Raw genomic sequence first — 21273 nt, forward strand, 5'->3', positions numbered from 1 at the left:
CAAGGATGTAAAGGTGGCATTATCTAATGATTTTTTTTTATTAGTTTTATTTATTATAGTTTTTGTCGTTGATAAGCTACAAGGTTCGGGCGCGTGGGTCCAACTGGCCCACAACTATCCAAATCTTGTCACCCACACTTATCCAACGCGCTTGCCACGCGGATCGCACAGAGGAGCGTGTTGCACACCGCCCATCTACTATTATTTATTCTACTTTGAAATGATTAGTCCGTGTACTCATGCGCGTATCTATCGCGTGAGATTAAAGTTTATTTTCATTTTATTCTGAAAAAACAAAATAAATAAATAATAAGAAAAACAAATCTAATTTATTTATTTATTTTAATTGGTATCTAAGATGGGCGTTTAATTAATATTTTTCTTATTCCTCAATTTTAACTTATTAAATTCAATCTCAAATTTAATCTTTTTTATTTATTTTACCCTGAAATTAATGAATTTTTAATTAAATAATTTAGATTAAACAAAATTAGATATAAATATTTAAATATAAATTCTAAATCTAATAACAATATAAAAATAATTGAAATAACAGAAGGTTTGAACTTTTAATAATATTTTAAAAATATTTTTAAATTTTAAATTTCATTAATATCCTTTCACATTACTAAAATGTTTAAAAAAATATTAAAATTGAAAAAAAAAACATTAATACTTTTTACATTTATAAAAAGAAAATTCAAAATTTTTATTTATTGTTTATCGATATCTGATGAATTATTTATTTCATCTAAAATTAATGATAAATATATTTTTGAATGTTTTTAAAGTTTAAAAATATTTTTGAGATTTTTTTTTCCTTCGATATTTTTTTTAGACAAATTTAGATATTTAAGTGTTTTTTTATGTATTAATTTAGGCATTATTTTAATAATGATTTGAAAAAAAAAACTGTAAATAAATAATTTTACATTCTAAAAGTGAAATAGACAGAAGAATTAAAGACGGAAAAATAGCCGTTATAAATTTGCCAACAACGAAAAGTCAGTTTCCCGATTCTTCCAGTTTCCGGTTAATTAAAATTAAGAAAATAATTAACAACACTAATTAGACTTCAACAGTTGATAATCACTTTCACAAAATCCCCCCCACCATAATATCTGCCTCACACTCCCTCCTCCATGGATCTCATTTTCACTCTCTCCACAAGGTTTCCTCTCTCTCTCTCTCTCTCTAGCTCTCTGTGTGTTTGTTTTGCTTTCCTTGAATCTGACTATGGCTTCGCTTTTTGGTTTTCGTTTTCGTTTCTGTTTCTGTTTCTTTACAGAGTGAGATATTCGGCTGTTTTGGTGGGAGGTTTCACGTGCTAACTTGTTACTTCAAGACGCAATTCCTTGTACGTTGGATAGCAAGTTGGTTGATCTTTGACGCAATCCGAAGGCGATCTTCTTCATCTTCTTCTTCAATAATTCTGATTCTACTGGATTTTGGCGTTCTGGAGACTGTGGAGGTCGGGATTGGGGAAAAATTACGAGTAAGGAGTTCTATTTTTCTCGTTTTTGTTTCTGTTTTATGTACTCTTTTGAGTGAGATTGGTGAGATTGAATTAGTCCACGGCAGTCAAATTTGTTGCTATTTCTGTGTAATCATAGGGTGAAATTGCATCCTACTTTTGTTTCCTTTTATTCCACCTAATAATTTACAGATTATGGAATTGGGGCCGCCAGGTGCGTTTAATTACTTCACCCGTAGTTAATGTGAACTCATTTAGTCGAATTTCCGTGTCGTTTATTCAAATCATTGATGGTTTCTTTTCCAATTTTCGAGATTTTTAACTTCTTGTTTAATTTTTACTTTAGATGACGATTTCATTCAGCTAATGGGTTAGGTGAAAAAGCTGGATGTTCGGTTTGCTTTTAGTGTAGATGAAACTTGGCAGACGATTTATTTCCCTGAGTTGGGTGATGGAATCTGCTCCAATTTCTATTTCAGGAAGATAAATTCGCTTGCGGAGGAGCTATAAGAAATGGCTACTTTGCAAGATATTGGGGTTTCTGCAGCTATCAATATTCTCAGCGCAGTCATATTCCTTTTGGTTTTTGCCGTTTTAAGGCTCCAGCCTTTCAATGATAGGGTGTACTTTTCAAAGTGGTATTTGAAGGGTTTAAGGAGCAGTCCAACACATGCAGGTGCCTTTGTTCGTAGGTTTGTCAACTTGGACTTCAGGTCATATTTAAAGTTCTTGAATTGGATGCCCGAAGCCATCAGAATGCCAGAACCTGAGCTCATTGACCATGCAGGATTGGATTCTGCTGTTTACTTGAGGATATACTTGATAGGGTATGCCATGAACTTTATGTTATCCCTTTTATTTTAATTATCATATACCATGATCTTTTGTTAGATTTTCAAGATTGTAATCTCAATTGTTAATTTTGTTAGATATCTACCCTTACATTTCTTTTTATAAATTTATTTGTCGTAAGTTCCTTACAAATGTTGATTGTAATATTTATCTATGTTTCATTACCTTCATTGCAGGCTTAAGATCTTTGTCCCTATAGCATTCCTTGCATGGGCTGTACTGGTGCCAGTTAACTATACTGATAATAATGTGTCTATTGCTCAAGTGACGGCAAATGTGACTGCTAGTGATATTGATAAGCTTTCAATATCGAACATCCCTGCTAGATCACAAAGGTTTTGGCTTCTTTCTTTCATGAGCTATAATTGAACTTTTTCTTAATTAGCTTATGTGGACCATAGATGCTTGTTCTGTGGTTTTACATACCCATATGAATTCATTTGACATTTGATAGTATATGCTCATCATGTTGGTTATACATTCTTTAATGTCCTTATATAATCTTTTATGTTTCTGAGTGAAAGCTTGTTTTTTCTCATAGTATATATCTATAGGAAATTAAAAATCCTTTGAATTTTCTCAATAGAAGTGTGGTTTCCTATAAAAAAAAAAAAAAAACAAAGAATACTGCATTGTTATTTGACTCTTCCAATAATGGTTGTCAATTTTGATCCTGTTCTTTCTCTAATGTTGAGCATTATTTCATTTTTATTTGTTGTTCTAAAATGTAGGTTTTGGAGTCATCTAGTGATGGCTTATGCATTTACCTTTTGGACATGCTACGTACTGATGAAGGAGTATGCAAAGGTTGCTTTTCTGAGACTACAATTTCTTGCATCTGAAAAACGCCGTCCAGATCAGTTTACGGTGAGATAATAGTGACGTGTACTTTTGATAAGTGACTTGTGTGCCTTTAATCACTGATGTCATGCTCGTATGTGAACTTGACTCGTTTATCTTATTTTTGGCAGGTCCTTGTAAGAAACGTCCCACCAGATCCGGATGAATCAGTTAGTGAGCTTGTTGAGCACTTTTTCTTAGTGAATCATCCAGATAACTATCTCACTCATCAGGTTAGTGAGTTTTACTCAGACTAGTGGTGTCTTTCTTTTTCTTCTCTCTCTCTCTCTCTTAAAGACAATCTAAAAGAAGACAAAGAAAATGGAAATATTTTGAATTATTGGGGCAGACGAATCCAACATCCAAACATCTTTTTCTTTTAGTTTAAAATGATAATGTTTAAAAATGTATTGATACTGTTCTGGAATTACCTGAAGGCCCAAATTTTTAAAAATGAACTCTTTTAAATCGTCTTCTGATTGGAAGAAAATATATGCAGGTGGTATATGATGCAAACAAGCTATCCAAACTTGTCAAGAAGAAGAAGAAAGCGCAAAACTGGCTTGACTTTTACCAACTCAAATACACAAGAGATTCTACAGCCAAGCCTCTCATGAAGGTAACTATTTAAGTGGCATATTACTTGAAGAAGCATCTTTCCCATCCTATGTTGATTTTCTTTCTATAAAAGAATATACTGAAATTTGTATTGCCTACTAGACTGGTTTTCTTGGACTCTGGGGAGAAAAAGTGGACGCAATTGAATTTCAGACAGCAGAGATTGCGAAGCTGCGCACAGAAGTATGCAATTCTCATCCAGATTATACCTTGAAATTTTTGCATATTTAATATATACTATTGTGATAACCGATACTTTGTGTACTGTGCAGATTGCCGCAGAGAGAAAAAGGATTGCCAATGATCCCAAATCTGTAATGCCAGCAGCATTTGTTTCATTTAAGTCCCGTTGGGGTGCAGCTGTTTGTGCACAAACTCAGCAATCTAGAAATCCAACTGTTTGGTTGACAGAATGGGCTCCAGAACCACGTGATGTATACTGGGAAAATCTTGCTATTCCATATGTTTCACTTACTGTTAGAAAGCTACTAATGGGCGTTGCATTCTTCTTTCTTACTTTCTTCTTCATGATTCCTATATCATTTGTACAATCTCTTGCGAGCATTGAGGGAATTGAGAAGATAGCACCATTCCTAAAACCCATTATTGAAAGGTATGTTCAAGTCCTGCATTTGTTTTTTAATTAATGTAAATTAAAAATTATATTCAATTTAATTAATTTACCCTTTTTTTGCAGGGACTTTGTTAAGTCGTTCGTCCAAGGTTTTCTTCCGGGAATTGTGTTGAAAATTTTTCTCATTTTTCTGCCTACAATATTAATGATAATGGCTAAGTTTGAAGGATTTACATCTCTGTCATCTCTAGAAAGGAGAGCAGCTGCCCGTTACTACATTTTCAATTTTGTGAATGTATTCCTTGGCAGTGTAATTGCAGGAGCTGCTTTTGAACAGCTCAGCTCTTTTATTAAGCAGTCTGCAGATCAGTAAGTTACTCTCATAGTGATCACACTCTAGCCATTGTGTTGTGTGCAGAACAGCTCAGCTCTTTTGTCTACTTATGTTGTTTTGTGTGCTTAATTGTGTTTTTTTGTATCCTATTATGTTCTCCCTCACCTCGTAAACTCGGTTTCACAATTCCATTGCCTAAAAGTATTTATCTCAAGCTTCCTAGCACCCTGGCAGCATCATGTTTTCTATTTAAAACTTCATATGTTGTGTCATGCTTCAACCATGCGGCATCGTGATCTTGACACGCTCACGACCAGTCTTAAGGGTTTAGGGTTTAGTTAGGTTGTGACATGTTGCATCATCTCTAATTTTTCAGCTAAAACTATTTCCATGAGCATAAATTTCTGAATTAATGTTCTTCCTTTAAAACCATCCCTTATATTCTTTTCTGTAGAATTCCCAAGACAATTGGTGTGGCGATACCTATGAAAGCAACTTTCTTCATTACTTATATCATGGTGGATGGATGGGCCGGCATTGCTGGGGAGATTTTGATGTTGAAGCCTCTAATAATGTTCCACTTAAAGAACTTTTTCTTAGTGAAGACTGAAAAGGATAGGGAAGAGGCAATGGATCCAGGAAGTCTTGGTTTCAACACAGGAGAACCTCGAATACAGCTATATTTTCTATTAGGTCTCGTCTATGCAACAGTGACGCCTCTTCTGCTTCCTTTCATAATAGTCTTCTTTGCCCTGGGCTTTGTTGTATTCCGTCATCAGGTAAGTTATGAATTCTTATGAGCTTAAGAAGCTGAATATGAGTTTTTAATGTTTCTTTCTTTATATTTTGTGTACTCATAAATACCCTTGTAAAAAATTGCAGATCATAAATGTTTACAACCAGGAATATGAGAGCGCTGCAGCATTCTGGCCTGATGTCCATGGGCGCATCATTTATGCTTTGATTTTCTCACAGGTGATTCTAATGGGACTACTAAGTACAAAGAAAGCTGCCCAATCAACCCCATTTCTAATTGCACTTCCAGTAATCACCATATCATTCCATCTCTACTGCAAAGGTCGTTATGAATCGGCATTTGTCCGATATCCCATACAGGTTTGTTGAAAATTTATCGATATAATATAGTTTCTGGCTTAGAAATAGCAACAGGGGAAGTGGAATTTTATCTTTTATCTTCAGACTGATGAAAGCAAATTTTCATTTTGCAAGAGTAGGCTATCATGTTACACATAATAATATTACTATCTGATATCTAACTTGGTGAAAGAGGTTTAAGTTACCTAAATTTAGGTAAAAGAGAATCCCCAATGTAAGATAAGAATATTCACTAGACAAATATATGTTCCTACCTATTTATAGCTTATTCAAGTGTTAAATAGAAACAATGGTCATAGATAGCAAAACTATATACGTAAAATGGTCTATACTTATATATAATAGGGGCTTTATATCTGTTAAAGCTATATATAGTAAATTGAAACTATATATAACCCCCAGTTCATAGACTAGAACATGTACTTTTCTCATTCTTTGTATTCTTTTAAGTACATAGTTGAAGTATAGTTGAAGTCATCAATATAAACCTTTAGCCAATATTCTTTTGATTAGTCAATATTCTTTTTGCCTTTTCTCTCTCCCGTCTTTTGTATTCATTTAGATCTAGTGCTCTCTCCTACTTTTTGTGTTCATCTAGATTGAGTGTTCTCTCCTGTCTTTTGTGTTCATCTAGATCGAGTGTTTTTTTGTGCTCATCTAGATCGAGTGTTTTTTTGTGTTTATCTAGATCGAGTGTTTTTTTGTGTTCATCTAGATCGAGTGTTTTTTTGTGTTCATCTAGATCGAGTATTTTTTTGTGTTCATCTAGATCGAATATGTGCGTTGTTGTGCGATCCTAACCCTTAGTCTTAGCTCTTTAGAACAGTTCCTAACGATTTTGATCTTCAAATTTAGGAGATATATCCATCATATTTAGGTTGTAATTTGTTTACTGTTTCTTACCATAAAAAAGAAAAAAGGTAAAAGTTTTACAATGTTTTGTGAATATAGGAAGCAATGATGAAGGACACTCTGGAACGTGCAAGGGAACCAAACCTGAACCTGAAAGGGTACTTGCAAAATGCATATGCCCATCCAGTTTTCAAGGAAAGCGAAGAAGAAGATGATGAAGCAGCGTCGTCGATTGAAGAATTTGAAACGGAGAGTGTGTTGGTAGCAACAAAACGGCAGTCGAGAAGGAACACTCCGTTACCGAGCAAAGCCAGTGCTCCTTCCTCTCCATCGTTGCCCGAGGTTCGGAGAGACAATCACCAACCTTGAAAGCTAAATCTCCAAGGTACATAGGATTCATATCTCTCTGTACATTTTACTGTTAAATAAAATGTTGTGTTGTGGGGAAATGATGTTTGTAAATTGAATGAGAAAAGCTGTAGAATCTAGAGTGAATTGAATTAACGAAGGTTGGGATTGTGATTATGTTTGTTTTATAGTCTATTTGGTTTCTTAAGGAAAGGATGATGATGAATTATACCTTTTTCTGTAATTTCCTATTTCTGGGTTAGATTTCTATGTAGACTCCTTTTTAGCAAGCTTTCTGATATACGGTGCATTTATTAAGAAATTTATTTATTAATTCTAAAAACTCGGTTGCCGGAAAGGACCCCGACGAGTTCATTTATGTATCTCCTAGACCTAGCCTTCGATTAGCCTACACTCAGGTTGCTGGTATACCACAGGGGGAAGGGAGGGGAAGGGAGTGCACGTAATATTATGGTGTATATAATAATATAACATAACATCATAGTGTAGTGTCCTATGATAACAGAAAAGTATCTCGATGCACGTGAACATACAATATACATGAGTTCCCTAAAGTTTAAAACTATGGTATGTATCTATGATGCAAGTTATACTATCGTTTATTTCATACATAACTTAATCATTTTATGTAGTGTATAACATGGTATATCAATTTCCATAATACAACATAATTTCATATGACATAACATGTCTAACGTGATATTTCATAACATAGTATATCTCATAATTACAATATAACATAACATATCGAATTCCATTGCATAACATACTTACATCACAAGAGTAACATAATAAACAAGCATTAACAAACACATGACACAACACGTGCAGGAGCCACAAGACATGCATTGTTCCTATTTTAAACGATTCATCTAACCAAGTCATTAATGATACCACTTGTTCAGCCGTCAACTCCTCCTGCACGAAATTTAATGTTGTTTTTCTTTTTTAATTAATTAGAAAAAGTTTGAATTTATCACTTTCCCCCTATTTCCAAAAAAAAAAAAAAAAAAAAAAAAAAAAAAAAAAAAAAAAACCTTTTTTTTTTTTTTTTTTTTTTTAATTTCTTTTCCGTTTTTTTTTTCAATTATTTTAGGATGATTTTAAGAAATAATATTTCCATTCATGGTAGTTTAAAATAATTTTATTAGGAGCATAGTTTAGTAAGTAAATTTTAGTTGTAACAACTTACTTTCTTTTTTCGTTTAAAATAAAATTGTTACTACATGAATGTGATGAAAAAATATCTAAAAATTTATTTTAATTTTAAAATTATCATGAACTTCATTATTCATAAATAATACCATGGTGAAAAATATTTTAAAAAAATCCCCATTTCCGTGGCCTAGTCAACCGCTAAGTCCAAAAGTCCAAAAGCTGGAACATAACTATACCGTCAGATTAGTGAAAATGCAATAAAGGCGAAAAATTATCTATTAATGACTCCATTTCTATAAACTCCTCAACAAACGTCATTAATAGTAACAATTTTGATTTTCATAGGAATGAAGTAGTGTTTACGCCACCATCGAAGACTAACTTTAAATTCAAGGGTATGTGTTTGGGGACTATGCCTAAAGTAGTGTTGATGATAAAAATGAGAAAGTTGGTCCTAGCTCCGTGCTGTAGATATCAAAAAGGAAGAAACTCCCTTGTCGATAGTGTCAGTAGTAAGAATGTATTTGTGTTAGATAAAAGTCTTGTGTTTTTTCCTTATTTAGTTTATTCAGGTCTTTTCTTGAATTAGTTGGTTGAATTATGCTACTCCACATGGGTCAAATTGTCTAATAAAAATTCAACCAACTAATTCAAGGAAAGACGGGAATAAACTAAATAAGAAAAAATCACAAGGATTTTATCTAAAAATCTCCTCCCTATGGTATGTCTACCTTATTATTTGACTCTGATCTTTGAGTGAAATTCCTCAAATTTTACGCATGCCAGAGACTTGATGAAGATGTCTCCAAGCTATTCCTCTGTTCGGATGAAGTCAATCTTAATAAGCCATCAATTTGCACATTCTCGGATGTAATGAAATTTGATCTCTATGTGCTTGCTCCAGTCGTGCAAAACTAGATTTTTGATCAGGGAGATTGTAGACTTGTTGTCCACGTACAACATTGGTGGATCGCCTTCTTTTCCGATCAGCTCCTCCATTAGTCGCGCAAGCCAGACCCCCTGTGTGCCCGTCGTCGAAGCGGCGATGTACTCTGCTTCGCAAGAAGACAGAGCAACTTCCTTCTATTTAGTTGATTGCTAGCAGATCGTCCGCTTGAGAGAAAGTTAATCATCCTGCTAGTGCTCTTGCGATCATCAACATCACCGGCCATGTCACTATCACTGTAGCCGACCAGCTCAAGCTTCTTCCTTCCTCTCCCTGCACAATATCTCACACCCCAGCATCTGGTTCCGACCATATAGCACAAGATGCGCTTGACAGCCACAAGATGCTTCTCCCTTGGTGCTTCCATAAACCTACTCACGTATCCAATATAATAGGCGAGGTTAGGGCGGTAGGGTTACTGTCCGCCAGCCTAGCTATGTCCAGCAGATTCTTCGCCTACGCACTTTGACAGATGGTGATGCCGGCAGTACTCTGCTGCACTTCCATGCCGAGGTAGTAGCTGAGCGCACCGAGATTGCTCATCTTGAAGGTCGTTGACCTCTCCCTCTTGAATCTTCCAAGAACTTTCATGTCGCCTCCAGTGATTATGAGATCCTCGACGTACACTCCCACGATCAGCCGTTGCTCGTCGTGGCCACGCGTGTACATGCCATACTTAGAGGCACAACGTTTGAACTTGAGCGTCAATAGGGTACTGTCGAGCTTCGCGTTCCAAGCTCGTGGTGCTTGCCGAAGCCCGTAGAGCACCTTGTGCAAGCGCAGTACCTTGTCAGGGTTGTCGTTGTCAATGAAGCCAGGTGGTTGTCAGACGTAGAAGGTCTCCTTCAGCTCTCCGTTGAGGAAAGCGGACTTCACGTCCATATGGTGGACCTCCCAGGAGTGACGTGCCGCGATTGCTAGCAACAGGCGGACGGATTCCAACCTTGCCACCGGCGCGAACACCTCTTCGAAGTCCACCCCTTGCTTCTGGACGTAGCCCTTCGCCACCGAATTGGCCTTGTGCTTCACAACTTCTCCCTCTTCGTTACGCTTCAACTTGAACACCCATTTGAGCCCTATGACTTGGTGTCGTAGCAGTATGTCCTATAGACTCCACGTCTTGTTCTCAATGATGGACGTCATCTCTTCCTACATGGCCTTGAGCCAGCATGGTTTCTTCTCTGCTTCGGCGAAAGAGTTCGGTTCATTCGCGTTGATGGCATGTAGTTCAGCCACCTCTTCTTCGAACTCATGCACCGCTAGTCCCGGTGGTTCACCTTCTCCTAGTAGGTCTTCAATCTTCTGAAACTTGGCTGCCAGACCATCATCGTGATTAGCATCTAGCGTCGAATCTACAGTACGTGGTGTTGCGAACTCCACTGGTTCAAGGGGCGTAGCAAGAGTTGCAGCTGGTGTTGGCATAGGCGTGCCTGGTGCAGTTGCTGGCGACGGTGACAGTGCCCGGTGCTGTGCTCCTTCTTCTCTCGGCTCGGTGACGAGGTACTCTACCGTGAATTGATCTGGGTCTTGGTCTACCTCGGTCACGTCGTTCCACTGCCAGAAGGTGTTCATGTCGAAGACTACGTCGCGCGACACGAGAGCTCGCTGTTAGGATCGCACAACAACGCACACGCTCGATCTAGATGAACACAAAGAAAAAAGGATAGAGAAAAGTTGCAAGGAGAACTCTGGCTAAAAGGATTTTGTATTGATGACTTCAGGTATGTACAACGAGAGAGAGTACAGAGAATAGAAAAGTACATTTTCAAAGCTCTACCGGACCAGATATATATATATATATATATATATATATATATATATATATATATATATATATATATATATATATATATATATATATATATGATATAGTTTACTATATATAGCTTTACCAGATTTAGCCATCTACTATATATAGCTATTTACCATATATAGCTTTACCGGATATAGCTTTACCATATATAGCTTTACCATATATAGCTTTACTATATATAGCTTTACTAAATATAGCTTTACCGGATATAACCGTTGACCAAGCTATAATAAGTATCAGGCTCCATAAGCCTAACACTCGCCCCCGCAGGATCATAGAGCATGTACGCCTTGCTCTTGGGTTCGTAGCCGATGAAGACGACCTTCAGCCCCCAAGGATTGAGCTTGGCAAGGTGGGGACACGTGATCTTGATGTACACAACGCAGGCGAACACTCGGAGATGATGTACCACAGGCTTCTTGTTGTACCAGACCTCGTGTGGTGTCTTCCCATCGAGGCTTCACGTTGGCGACCGGTTGAGGAGGTAGACGGTGTTGATTATAAACTTATTTTTTATTTATTTATTTATTTTGCTTCATAAGTTTTTCGTTAAAAATAGCGGTTAGTATTTATTTTATTTTTATTTTTCATGTCTCCATAAAAAAAGGCTGGAGATATCACGAGGAAGAGTGGAAGTAGCGGAAGAGTGGAACTAGTTTTTAGGGAGATATCGTGAGTGGTTGCTGATTTGCAATAAATTTGTTATTTTTTTATTATATAAGGAAAATGGTATCAAGTTAGTGAAACACCACAAAAAGAAGATAAGTTTAATTTGTGTGTCTAATCAATCACTTTATGTCAGGCCGGATATGTAAGAAAAATCCTAGAGAAGCTAGGAATGAGGGAGTGCAATCCTTGTTCGATTCCCATGGAACCAAGAATGAAGATGAGCAAACATGGGAATGGAGAACCTGCGGTTGACAAAACACTTCACAGAAGTGTTATTGGAAGCTTACGCTATCTAGTTAATACCCAGCCTGACATAGCCTACTCAGTTGGTGTGATGAGTAGATACATGGAAACACCAACAACTCCACATCTCACAGCAGTAAAACAAATATTGAGGTATGTGAAAGATACTCTAAGTTTTGGTTGTGTTTATAAGAAGCTTTTGAATGTGGAGCTGGTAGGATTTAGCGACAGTGATATGGCTGGGGATATTGATAATAGAAAGACTACAACTGGAGTGTTGTACTATTTGGGAGTAAATCCAATAACTTGGTATCACAGAAGCAGAAGGTGGTGGCTTTGTCGTCATGCGAGGCTAAGTATATAGCCGCAACTGCTGGAACGTGTCATTAGGCACGATTTTGAGTAACATCAGCCAACTGCAATTAAAATCCAAGCTTAATGTTGACAACAAGTTAGCTATAGCGTTTTGTTTACCATGATCGAAGTAAGCATATTGATACCAGGTTCCATTTTATTCGCCAGTGTGTGCAAACTGAAGCTAGTGAAATCATATGTGAACACAAATGAACAGTTGGCGGATATTCTGACAAAGCCGTTAGCAAGACAACGGTTCCTGGAGTTAAGAGAGAAGATTGGCTTGAAAAAGATCAATTCAGCATAGTTTAAACAAGTTTAGAGGAGTGATGGTTGGTTATAAACTTGTTTTTTTTATTTATTTATTTTGCTTCATAAGTTTTTGGTTAAAAATACCTTCAGCCCCCAGAGATCGCCGTATACGAGCTCCAACGGCTCACCGGCGCGGTTTGATGCCTGAGATGGAAAAGAGGTGCGCTTCTGCTTGCCGATGAGACACTTGTCGCACAGCCTGTTCATGCCCTCGATTGCTGGCAAACCGTATACCATCTTCTCCTTGTGTAGTTTCTGTAGGGCAAGAAAGCTCAAGTGTCGTACCTTGCGTGCCACCTCCAAGTTGCTTCTTTTGTCCTGGCCGAGAGGCTGACCGGTTGTTCTATCTCCAACTCCAAGATCTGTGACGATCGACGATGGCTCCTCAAGCAAATTCGATTATTTGGGCCATGTTTAGAAGAGAGTAGCGCAAGTTTAGTTGGCCACTTCGGCTATTTTTAGAATGTAGGTTTGTTTTAAATACAACAATGAAATGAGAAACATTTCTTCTTGTTTATCTTCTTCCTACTCTCACAATAGGCGAGTTGCTCAGTCAAAAGACAGTAGTTTCTAGAGGATATACCAGAAATTTTCCCTTCTCGAGATGTGGACTTCGAGATAGAGCTTGAACCAGACACCTGGCCTATCTTCAAGGCCTCATATCGCATGGCGCCAGTGGAACTGAAGAAACTCAAGGCACAAATGCAAGAACTAGTGGATAAAAGCTTTATCCGTCCTAGTGTATCTTCGTGCGGTGCACCACTGCTATTCGTGAAAAAAAAAATGATGGTTCAATACGCGTGTGCATTGATTATAGGGAGCTAAACAAGAGAAAAGTGAAGAACAAGTATCACTTTCCACGCATACAAGATTTATTTGGTCAGCTCAGGAAATAACAATATTCTCCAAGATAGACCTAGGATCATGTTACCATCCGATCAAGTTAAAAAAGGAAGATGTGTTGAAGACAGCTTTTAGAATAAGATATGACTATTAAGAGTTTGTGGTTATGTCATTTGGACTTACTAATGCCCTTGTTGCACATCTAAGATTTGATAACCCAAGGGCATATACATCTAGCTCTACCATTGATGGATCATGTTCATGAAGTTGATGAATTGAGTGTATTCAAGAAATGTTTGGACACTTTTGTCATAGTGTTCATAGACGATATTTTGGTATAATCTAAGATGGAGCAGGGACATTAGTTGCATCTTCAAAAAGTCTTGACGGTTCTAAGAGAGAACAAGTTAGTACGCCAAATTCTCCAAGCCATCAATGGTTTCTCCAAATCATCTCATGGTAGATTATTGTGTTAATGGTGTTTGTGTGTGCCAGCAACGGAAGCGTTGAAAATGAGATCCTAGTCCAAGCGCATAATTCTCCGTTCTACATGCACCCTAGTGACACCAAGATGTATCAAGATTTAAAACAATATTTTTGGTGGCGTAGCATGAAAAAGGATATAACCGAATTTGTAAGTAAATGTCTAGTATATGCTAACAGGTCAAGACACCTAGACAGAGAATGGCGGGATTGTTACAACCCCTCAATATGCCGAAATGAAAATGAGAGAATATAGCTATGGATTTCATAGTAGAATTACTACTGGTGTTGAAAGGATACACACTCATATGGATAATTGTGGACAGATTGACCAAGTCAGCGCATTTTCTTCTAGAGTAAAGTCACCTATAAAATGGACAATTGAGCACAATTATACATGAAAGAAATTGTTAGGTTGCGTGGAGTTTTCGTGTCAGTTTTATCAGATCGAGACTCACATTTTATGTCGGTATATTAGACTTCGCAGTTAGTTGAGACTCAAAGTTACACCTCATGAAATTCGCTTACAACAATAATTTTCAAGCAACTATTGACATGACACCATATGAAGCTTTATATAGAAAACGATACAAGTCTCGGTTGTGTTAGGATGAAGTAGGGGAATGAGAAATTGATGGGTCCCAAATTAGTCCACGTTACCAATGAGGCAGTGCAAAAGATCAGGGCGAGAATGCGCACTGCTTAGAATAAACAGAAGAGTTATGCGGATGTAAGGCTTAGATGCTTTGCATTTGAGGTCGGCGACATGATGTTCTTGAAGATGGCCCCGATGAAAGGTGGCCTGAGGTTTGGGCGTAAAAGCAAGTTGAGCCCACGCTTCATCGGACATTTTGAGATCTTAGATCGGATCGAAATTGTGACATATAGAACAACTCTAGGTACATCCCTTTTGTCAAAGTGTTGTAGGGAAATCATCAAAGAGAGGAAACCACATAAAAACCGGAGAATGAAATGAGAGAGAATAGCCAGAGCTCTTCTAGGATAAAAGTTTAGAGGTATAATGTAATCGTGAATTTCGCTCTGCAACTAACAGCACATTTTTTTAAAGACTCCTGAAAGAGAGTGACGAGCACACACCGACAAATCTAAGTTCTTGATGCGCTTCGATTACGAGATTTTCGTAGGTTGAAGCAACACAAGTGCTTTAGGAGTGCTCTCAATTCTGTTATGTGTGTGATTGGTGAACGAATGGTGGCCAGAATTGTGCGTGAGGTTATCGGAGTGCAAATCAAAGAAGAGAGGGAGTTAAGAGTTGTGGTTTCAGAGAGGCGTGTGAAGAAGACTAGTTCTTGGGTTGAGCTTTTGGATAGGGCAACCCACGTCGGTGTGGGTTTCTACAGCCCAAAAAGACGTGAATACATACAACCCACAACCCAAAGAAAGGCGCACCAACTTGTTCGTTGGTCCTACCCTAGCCACGACTCGTATGCCAGACGTATGCTCCTACCCTAGCCACGACTCGTCTCAGCTTGTTCGTTGGTGCGCTCCTAGACTCGCTCGTCTGTGACGACTTGGGAATGGGTTATTTGACTCGATATTCAATTATGGTACCATTTCCTACATTTTTTACCCTCCCAAAGCTATTTTTGACATTAGGGAGGCCATTTCACGTCATAAAGACTCTTAGGCACCCAAACTAAATATTTTTGAGCTAACATTAGAAGTAATCAATATGTTTAGCTAAACTAAGTTTAATAATATATTCTAAGGAAGTGATATAGGTATGTATAGGTTAAATTGAATGTTGAAGGACAATCTCGGGAGCACTTCCAACCAAAGCTACACAAACAAGTAACTTTACTCTTGGTGTTGGAAAAATTGTATGATGTATGATGACACATACCCGTGGTCCATGCATGTGTCATAATGTTATGCTATGTTATGACATATGATGCCATGTTATATATGTATGTGATGTCCTATATCATACGGTAAACGAACATAAATATAATTTTTCATTTAAAGTTATTTGATAATAATTTAATAAAACTTTGTAATTTAAAATATATATATATATATATATATATATATATATGTATTTTACAATTTCAAATTCTACCAAGGATGATATAATCCAAAATCAGTTTTAAAATTATTTAATTCAAGGAATATAAAAACAAAGGCAGATTATTACATACCAAATAAAGCCCGTTTACTCTTTTTTTTTTTTTTTAAAAAAAATTTGATTCTTAGAAAATTAAAAAGTATTAATGGAAGTGATTTTAAATATAAGAAAAAAATGATTTTAATAATTTTAAAATTACTCACAAATATTATAATTTTTGTGTCTATGGTAACATCATATTTAGATTAGGAACAGAGAGACAAAGAAATCATCACACCTTCCTAATAAAGTGTTATTTTTCTTGTCCACATGATTTCTCTTGTCTATTGTGTTGTTTTTGAAACTGTATTCAACCTATTTTCTCTCTCACATTTTATGTTTAAAATGTGACTCGAGATTCCTCCTTACATCGAGATTGGCCATAAAATTTGATTTTCACGTGACTGATTGATTCACTAAATTAGGTAATAGAATAAGTGCTACACAATCACCGTTAGACGACCGACATCAAATTGAACAAAAATTAATACCAAAATATTCTCTTTTCACATATTGAACTTCGAAACGACGTCGTTTTAAGGGAGCTAAAAGAATCACGAACTCCTTGATTGTTTCCCTTTCCACACGGAGACTTTTCAATGCGCTTTCCACGCGCGCCATTAAAACCAGGTATCGTCTTCCTCGGTTTCCTCCTTCCCTGCTGTTCTGCAAATTCTCAATCCCAGCTCTGTTTTCTCCGACAATGGCGCGAAAGTATTCTCTTCTCAAGCAAACCCTAGCTTCTCTCTGCTTTATTCTCGCCCTATACGCCATCATCAACACTTTAATCAGCTCCACCGCCACTCTGAAACTCGACCGCTCCTTCCCCTTCGACATTTCCAATTCCGTCATGGTTTCGGATGAGCTTGATTCTCAAGAAACTGATTTCCCCAATACTTCAGGGAAATCGGTTTTTCCTGTGAAGATTTATCTCTACGATGTGCCGACCAGGTTTACGTTTGGTGTAATTGAGCACCACGGCATAGCGCGCGGAGGAAAGACCATTGGTAAAATCACGGAGCTCAAGTATCCAGGCCATCAGCACATGGCGGAATGGTTTTTGTTCTCGGATCTGCTTCGACCGGAGTCGGAGCGTGTTGAGTCTGCTGTGGTTAGGGTGATGGATCCTGAGGAAGCGGATTTGTTCTATGTTCCGTTCTTCTCGTCCTTAAGCTTGATCGTCAACCCTATTCGACCTGCGGCAGGGTCGAATCAGAAGCAGCGGAAGCTTGCGTACAGTGACGAGGAGGCGCAGAAGGCTTTGATGGAGTGGTTGGAGAAGCAGGAGTACTGGAAGCGGAACAATGGGCGGGATCATGTCTTTATAGCGCAGGACCCAAATGCATTGTACAAGGTGATTGATATGGTTAAAAGCAGCATATTACTCATTTCGGATTTCGGCCGGTTGAGATCAGATCAAGCTTCACTAGTGAAGGACGTGATTATACCATACTCCCATAGGATCAATACATATAATGGTGATATTGGAATTGAGAACCGCAAGACTTTGCTGTTCTTCATGGGCAATCGATACCGTAAAGAGGTAAATTTATGAAATGCCTAGAAATTAATAATGGTTATTGAATTGGTGTAGAAATGATTGTTTTTAGATATTATAGTTACAATCTTCTCTTTGGAATTCCCTTTCAAAACGTTTTTGCAATTTACTGTGAATAATTTAGTGTTAAAAGAAGAGCAAAAGTTGAGATCAAGCTGAATTTTGTTGCTGGTGATTCTATTGTGTGTGTAGGGAGGAAAAATTCGTGATATGCTTTTCAATATACTTGAGAAAGAACGGAATGTCATAATCAAACATGGAACACAATCAAGAGAGAATAGGCGTGCTGCTACACATGGTATGCATACATCTAAGTTCTGCTTGAATCCTGCTGGTGACACTCCCTCTGCTTGTCGACTCTTTGATTCTGTAGTAAGCTTGTGTGTACCAGTGATTGTCAGTGATAGAATTGAGTTGCCTTTTGAAGATGTTATAGATTACTCCAAGATTGCTGTGTTTTTTGATTCGGTTTCTGCTGTGAAACCTGGATTTTTAGTTTCAAAGCTGAGGAAAATATCTAAACAGAGGATTCTGGACTATCAGAAAGAAATGAAAGAGGTTAGTATTATTATGAATAATCCTTTTCTTTTTATAAACTTTTGTGGTTCATTTCATTATAAAGTTTTATAAACTTTTCTTTTTAATCTAAGCACTCTTAAGAAGTTCGAATGAATTTGTTAGTTCGAGTAAATAGTTAAGTAATGTTGAGGATTGTTGGGAGGGAGTCTCACGTTGCCTAATTTGGGGAATGATCACGGGTTTATCAGTAAGGAATACATCTCCATTGGTATGAGGTCTTTTGGAGAAACCCAAAGCAAAGCCATGAGAGCTTATGCTCAAATTGGACAATATCATACCATTGTGAAGATATGTGATTCTTAATATGATATCAGAGCCAAGCCATGTCAATAAAATCCTCAAATGTCGAACAAAGAAGTTGTGAGTCTCGAAGGTGTAGTCAAAAGTGACTTAAGTGTCGAACAAAGAGTGTACTTTGTTTGAGAACTCCAGAGAAGGAGTCGAGTCTCGCTTAAGGGGAGGTTGTTCGAGGGCTCTATAGGCTTCAGGAGAGGCTCTATAGTGTACTTTGTTCGAGGGGAGGGAGGATTGTGAGGATTGCCACATTGGCTAATTTAGGTGAGGCCTTTTGGGGAAGCCCAAAGTAAAGTTATGAGAACTTATGCTCAAAGTAGATAATATCATACTATTGTGAAGATTCGTGATTCCTAACGATATATGAATAAAGTTTCTTATACTTGATGTATGTTACTCAGGTAAAGAGATACTTCGAGTACACAGACTCAAATGGCACAGTGAACGAAATATGGCGTCAAGTCTCACAGAAGTTACCTCTCATTAAGCTAATGATTAATCGTGAAAAGAGGGTGATTCGTAGAGAAGTTGATAAACCAGACTGTTCTTGTCTCTGTTCAAACCAAACTGGCATCAGGGCCAGACCATAATTCGTTATTTAAGAATTGCTGGGAGAATCCAGGATGTTCTATGAGTGGCGCGCCAGCTGCGATGTCTTGCTAGTTCCAACATTTGAGATGCCCGCATTCCTTGGCTAAGCTGGCTCTTCTGCTAACCAGGTAGGTAGAGGTTGCCATATTTATACGCCTATTCAATTACTTCTCTGCACTCTACTGTCGAATTGGTCATGTAGAACTCACCATAGGCATACAAAATCTGGTAGTATTTGTAATTATTTTTGTACATTTTTTGAGCATTGTACAGAATAAGAGTCTGTTTGATCCTTCCAGATTTGACTCAAGTTGTTAGTTAATCTTCATTTTTCTTAGTTCTAGGCTTGAGATAGACAGTGGAGCGTTAGAAAAATGGTCCAGTGAGGAAGTTGTTTTATTTTTTGCTCGGTAAATTTCACTTCGAACTCGAGTTTCAGTATTCTTTCACAAGGTAAATAGGCTTCACTCCTTTCCCTATTGGTATCGGTCTCTTTCTTCTCGTTCTTGTTCGTTTATTGACAAGTACCATAGATTATGATTAAAAGTACTTTACTCTCTATTGCTCAATGTTTATGCGTGGTGATATTGGTAGCTAAAAGGAGATTCTTGGGTGAACGGGTGAAGGGTTTTTTGCATATTCCAAACTGCATAGGCCGTACTCGTTCGTTCAGTCAACGGATGCATATACTATGCATAGTTTGGTGGCCACTTTGAGTTATTGAAGCAAAATATGGTGCCAGTTGAGGCGCAAGAAAAAAACCTAATTAAAAGAAGATTAGAGGAAATAAGATAGAAAAAAGTATAGGAGATATGAAAATGATTAAATTGTTTCTTCATTGTTTGCCATTTAAGCAGTCGAATAATATTGGCAATACTGTTTAATAATATCTGCAATAGGATAAGCATGGAAGAAGAATTGACAATTTTAAAAGACAGAGAATTGAACTTGAAATTAATGTTATGGGTTGGCTTTGATGACGATAAATTTGTGACAATGACCTAAGCTAATTAAATAAGTGGTCTTACTATAGACTCGGTCGGACGACTTGTCTTATGTATGACAACATGTGCCTAGTGATGCTAACACATGTCATTTATACTTTATATGTTGTGATGTATTGACTAAATTATAATAATGACGTATGATACTAAGATGGAGTTATATGATGATGATATGATGATGATGACATAATGATGATGATGTATGACATTGTAATGTCGTTACTTGATGATGACATGATTACAATGTCATAATAAGGATGTGTATGATGTTATGATGATGACGCCATAATAATGATGATGTATGATTTTATAATGACGTTATTTGATGACGACATGATGACGATGTCATAATAAGGATGATGTATGATGTTATGATGACGTACATGATGATGACGATATAATAATGATGATGTATGATATTATAATGACGTTATTTGAGATGACATGATGACCTGACATAATAAGGATGATGTATGATATTACGATAATGTATATGATGTTGATATGATGATGACGACACAATAATGATGATGTATGATAATATGATGATGTAAGATTGTATGATGATGAGATGAATTAGCATGACGTTATTCCATATCAAGATGACGTGCATGTATTGAATGTCGTGATGCATTATGACGATGATTCATTTTTCTAAAGACAACCCTTATTGAAGTTAATGATGATGAGTGTATGAAGACCAACACGTACGTATCGCTTAGAGTAATATATGAACGGGGTATAGGGTTGTCACGAAGATGATTTAATGATGAAAACTATAGGGATCTCCCGCATTTTGTGTGTACATATACAATAGAATACTTTCTCATTTATGATGATGAGTACGGACTACGCTATGATGATGATCATCATCATCATGCCTCGCATGACACTCAAGGGTCTGCTGATCTTCAGATGTCGCTACGGACAACAAACTCGACAATGATGGGCCTAGGGGGGTGCGAACTGCCTGGGGATCCACATTCGCACGTGTGGGGCGTGTGTAGGGAAGTATTACACGTCCATCTTTTTTTTCAAAATGGAGGCCATCCCATGAGAATTTTTAAATGATAGGTCACTAGATCATGAGTTGCATGTGTTTGAATTTCCTAACCTCAATAATAGGTCACTTATTTAGTATTACTTAAGATACTCAAGTCATGTGCTACTTCTTTGTTAGATGAAGACAAGACATTTCTGTACGAGTAGACAACGACATCGCAATTCGAGACCATGACACATGCATAGGGTAGCTGTATTTGTTTTCTTAGA

The 21273-nt window shown here is 37.2% G+C and overlaps 2 protein-coding genes across 3 annotated transcripts; both read left to right on the top strand.

Moving 5' to 3' along the window:
- The first annotated feature begins 1020 nt into the window (after positions 1–1020).
- On the top strand, positions 1021–7298 carry LOC111801803 (hyperosmolality-gated Ca2+ permeable channel 1.2). The gene is made up of 13 exons (XM_023685967.2): positions 1021–1171; positions 1289–1495; positions 1954–2301; positions 2503–2661; positions 3058–3193; positions 3298–3399; positions 3666–3785; positions 3887–3967; positions 4057–4397; positions 4482–4727; positions 5147–5471; positions 5575–5808; positions 6760–7298. The coding sequence occupies exons 3-13, from the start codon at positions 1988–1990 to the stop codon at positions 7027–7029; spliced, it is 2328 nt and encodes a 775-aa protein (XP_023541735.2). The 5' UTR covers positions 1021–1171; positions 1289–1495; positions 1954–1987; the 3' UTR covers positions 7030–7298.
- A 9244-nt stretch (positions 7299–16542) lies between these two features.
- LOC111801585 (putative arabinosyltransferase ARAD1) lies at positions 16543–19478 on the top strand. 2 transcript variants are annotated; one of them, XM_087126735.1, is made up of 4 exons: positions 16543–17518; positions 17726–17831; positions 18030–18091; positions 18808–19478. In XM_087126735.1, the coding sequence occupies exons 1-4, from the start codon at positions 16679–16681 to the stop codon at positions 18994–18996; spliced, it is 1197 nt and encodes a 398-aa protein (XP_086982861.1). In that variant the 5' UTR covers positions 16543–16678; the 3' UTR covers positions 18997–19478. The 2 variants fall into 2 exon arrangements, with proteins under 2 accessions (XP_086982861.1, XP_023541380.2); XM_023685612.2 differs by having other exon boundaries at positions 16544–17518; positions 17726–18091.
- The last annotated feature ends 1795 nt before the right edge of the window (positions 19479–21273 follow it).

Source organism: Cucurbita pepo, chromosome 9 (genome assembly GCF_057944985.1).
Source record: "Cucurbita pepo subsp. pepo isolate OVF chromosome 9, ASM5794498v1, whole genome shotgun sequence".
NCBI lineage: Eukaryota > Viridiplantae > Streptophyta > Magnoliopsida > Cucurbitales > Cucurbitaceae > Cucurbita > Cucurbita pepo.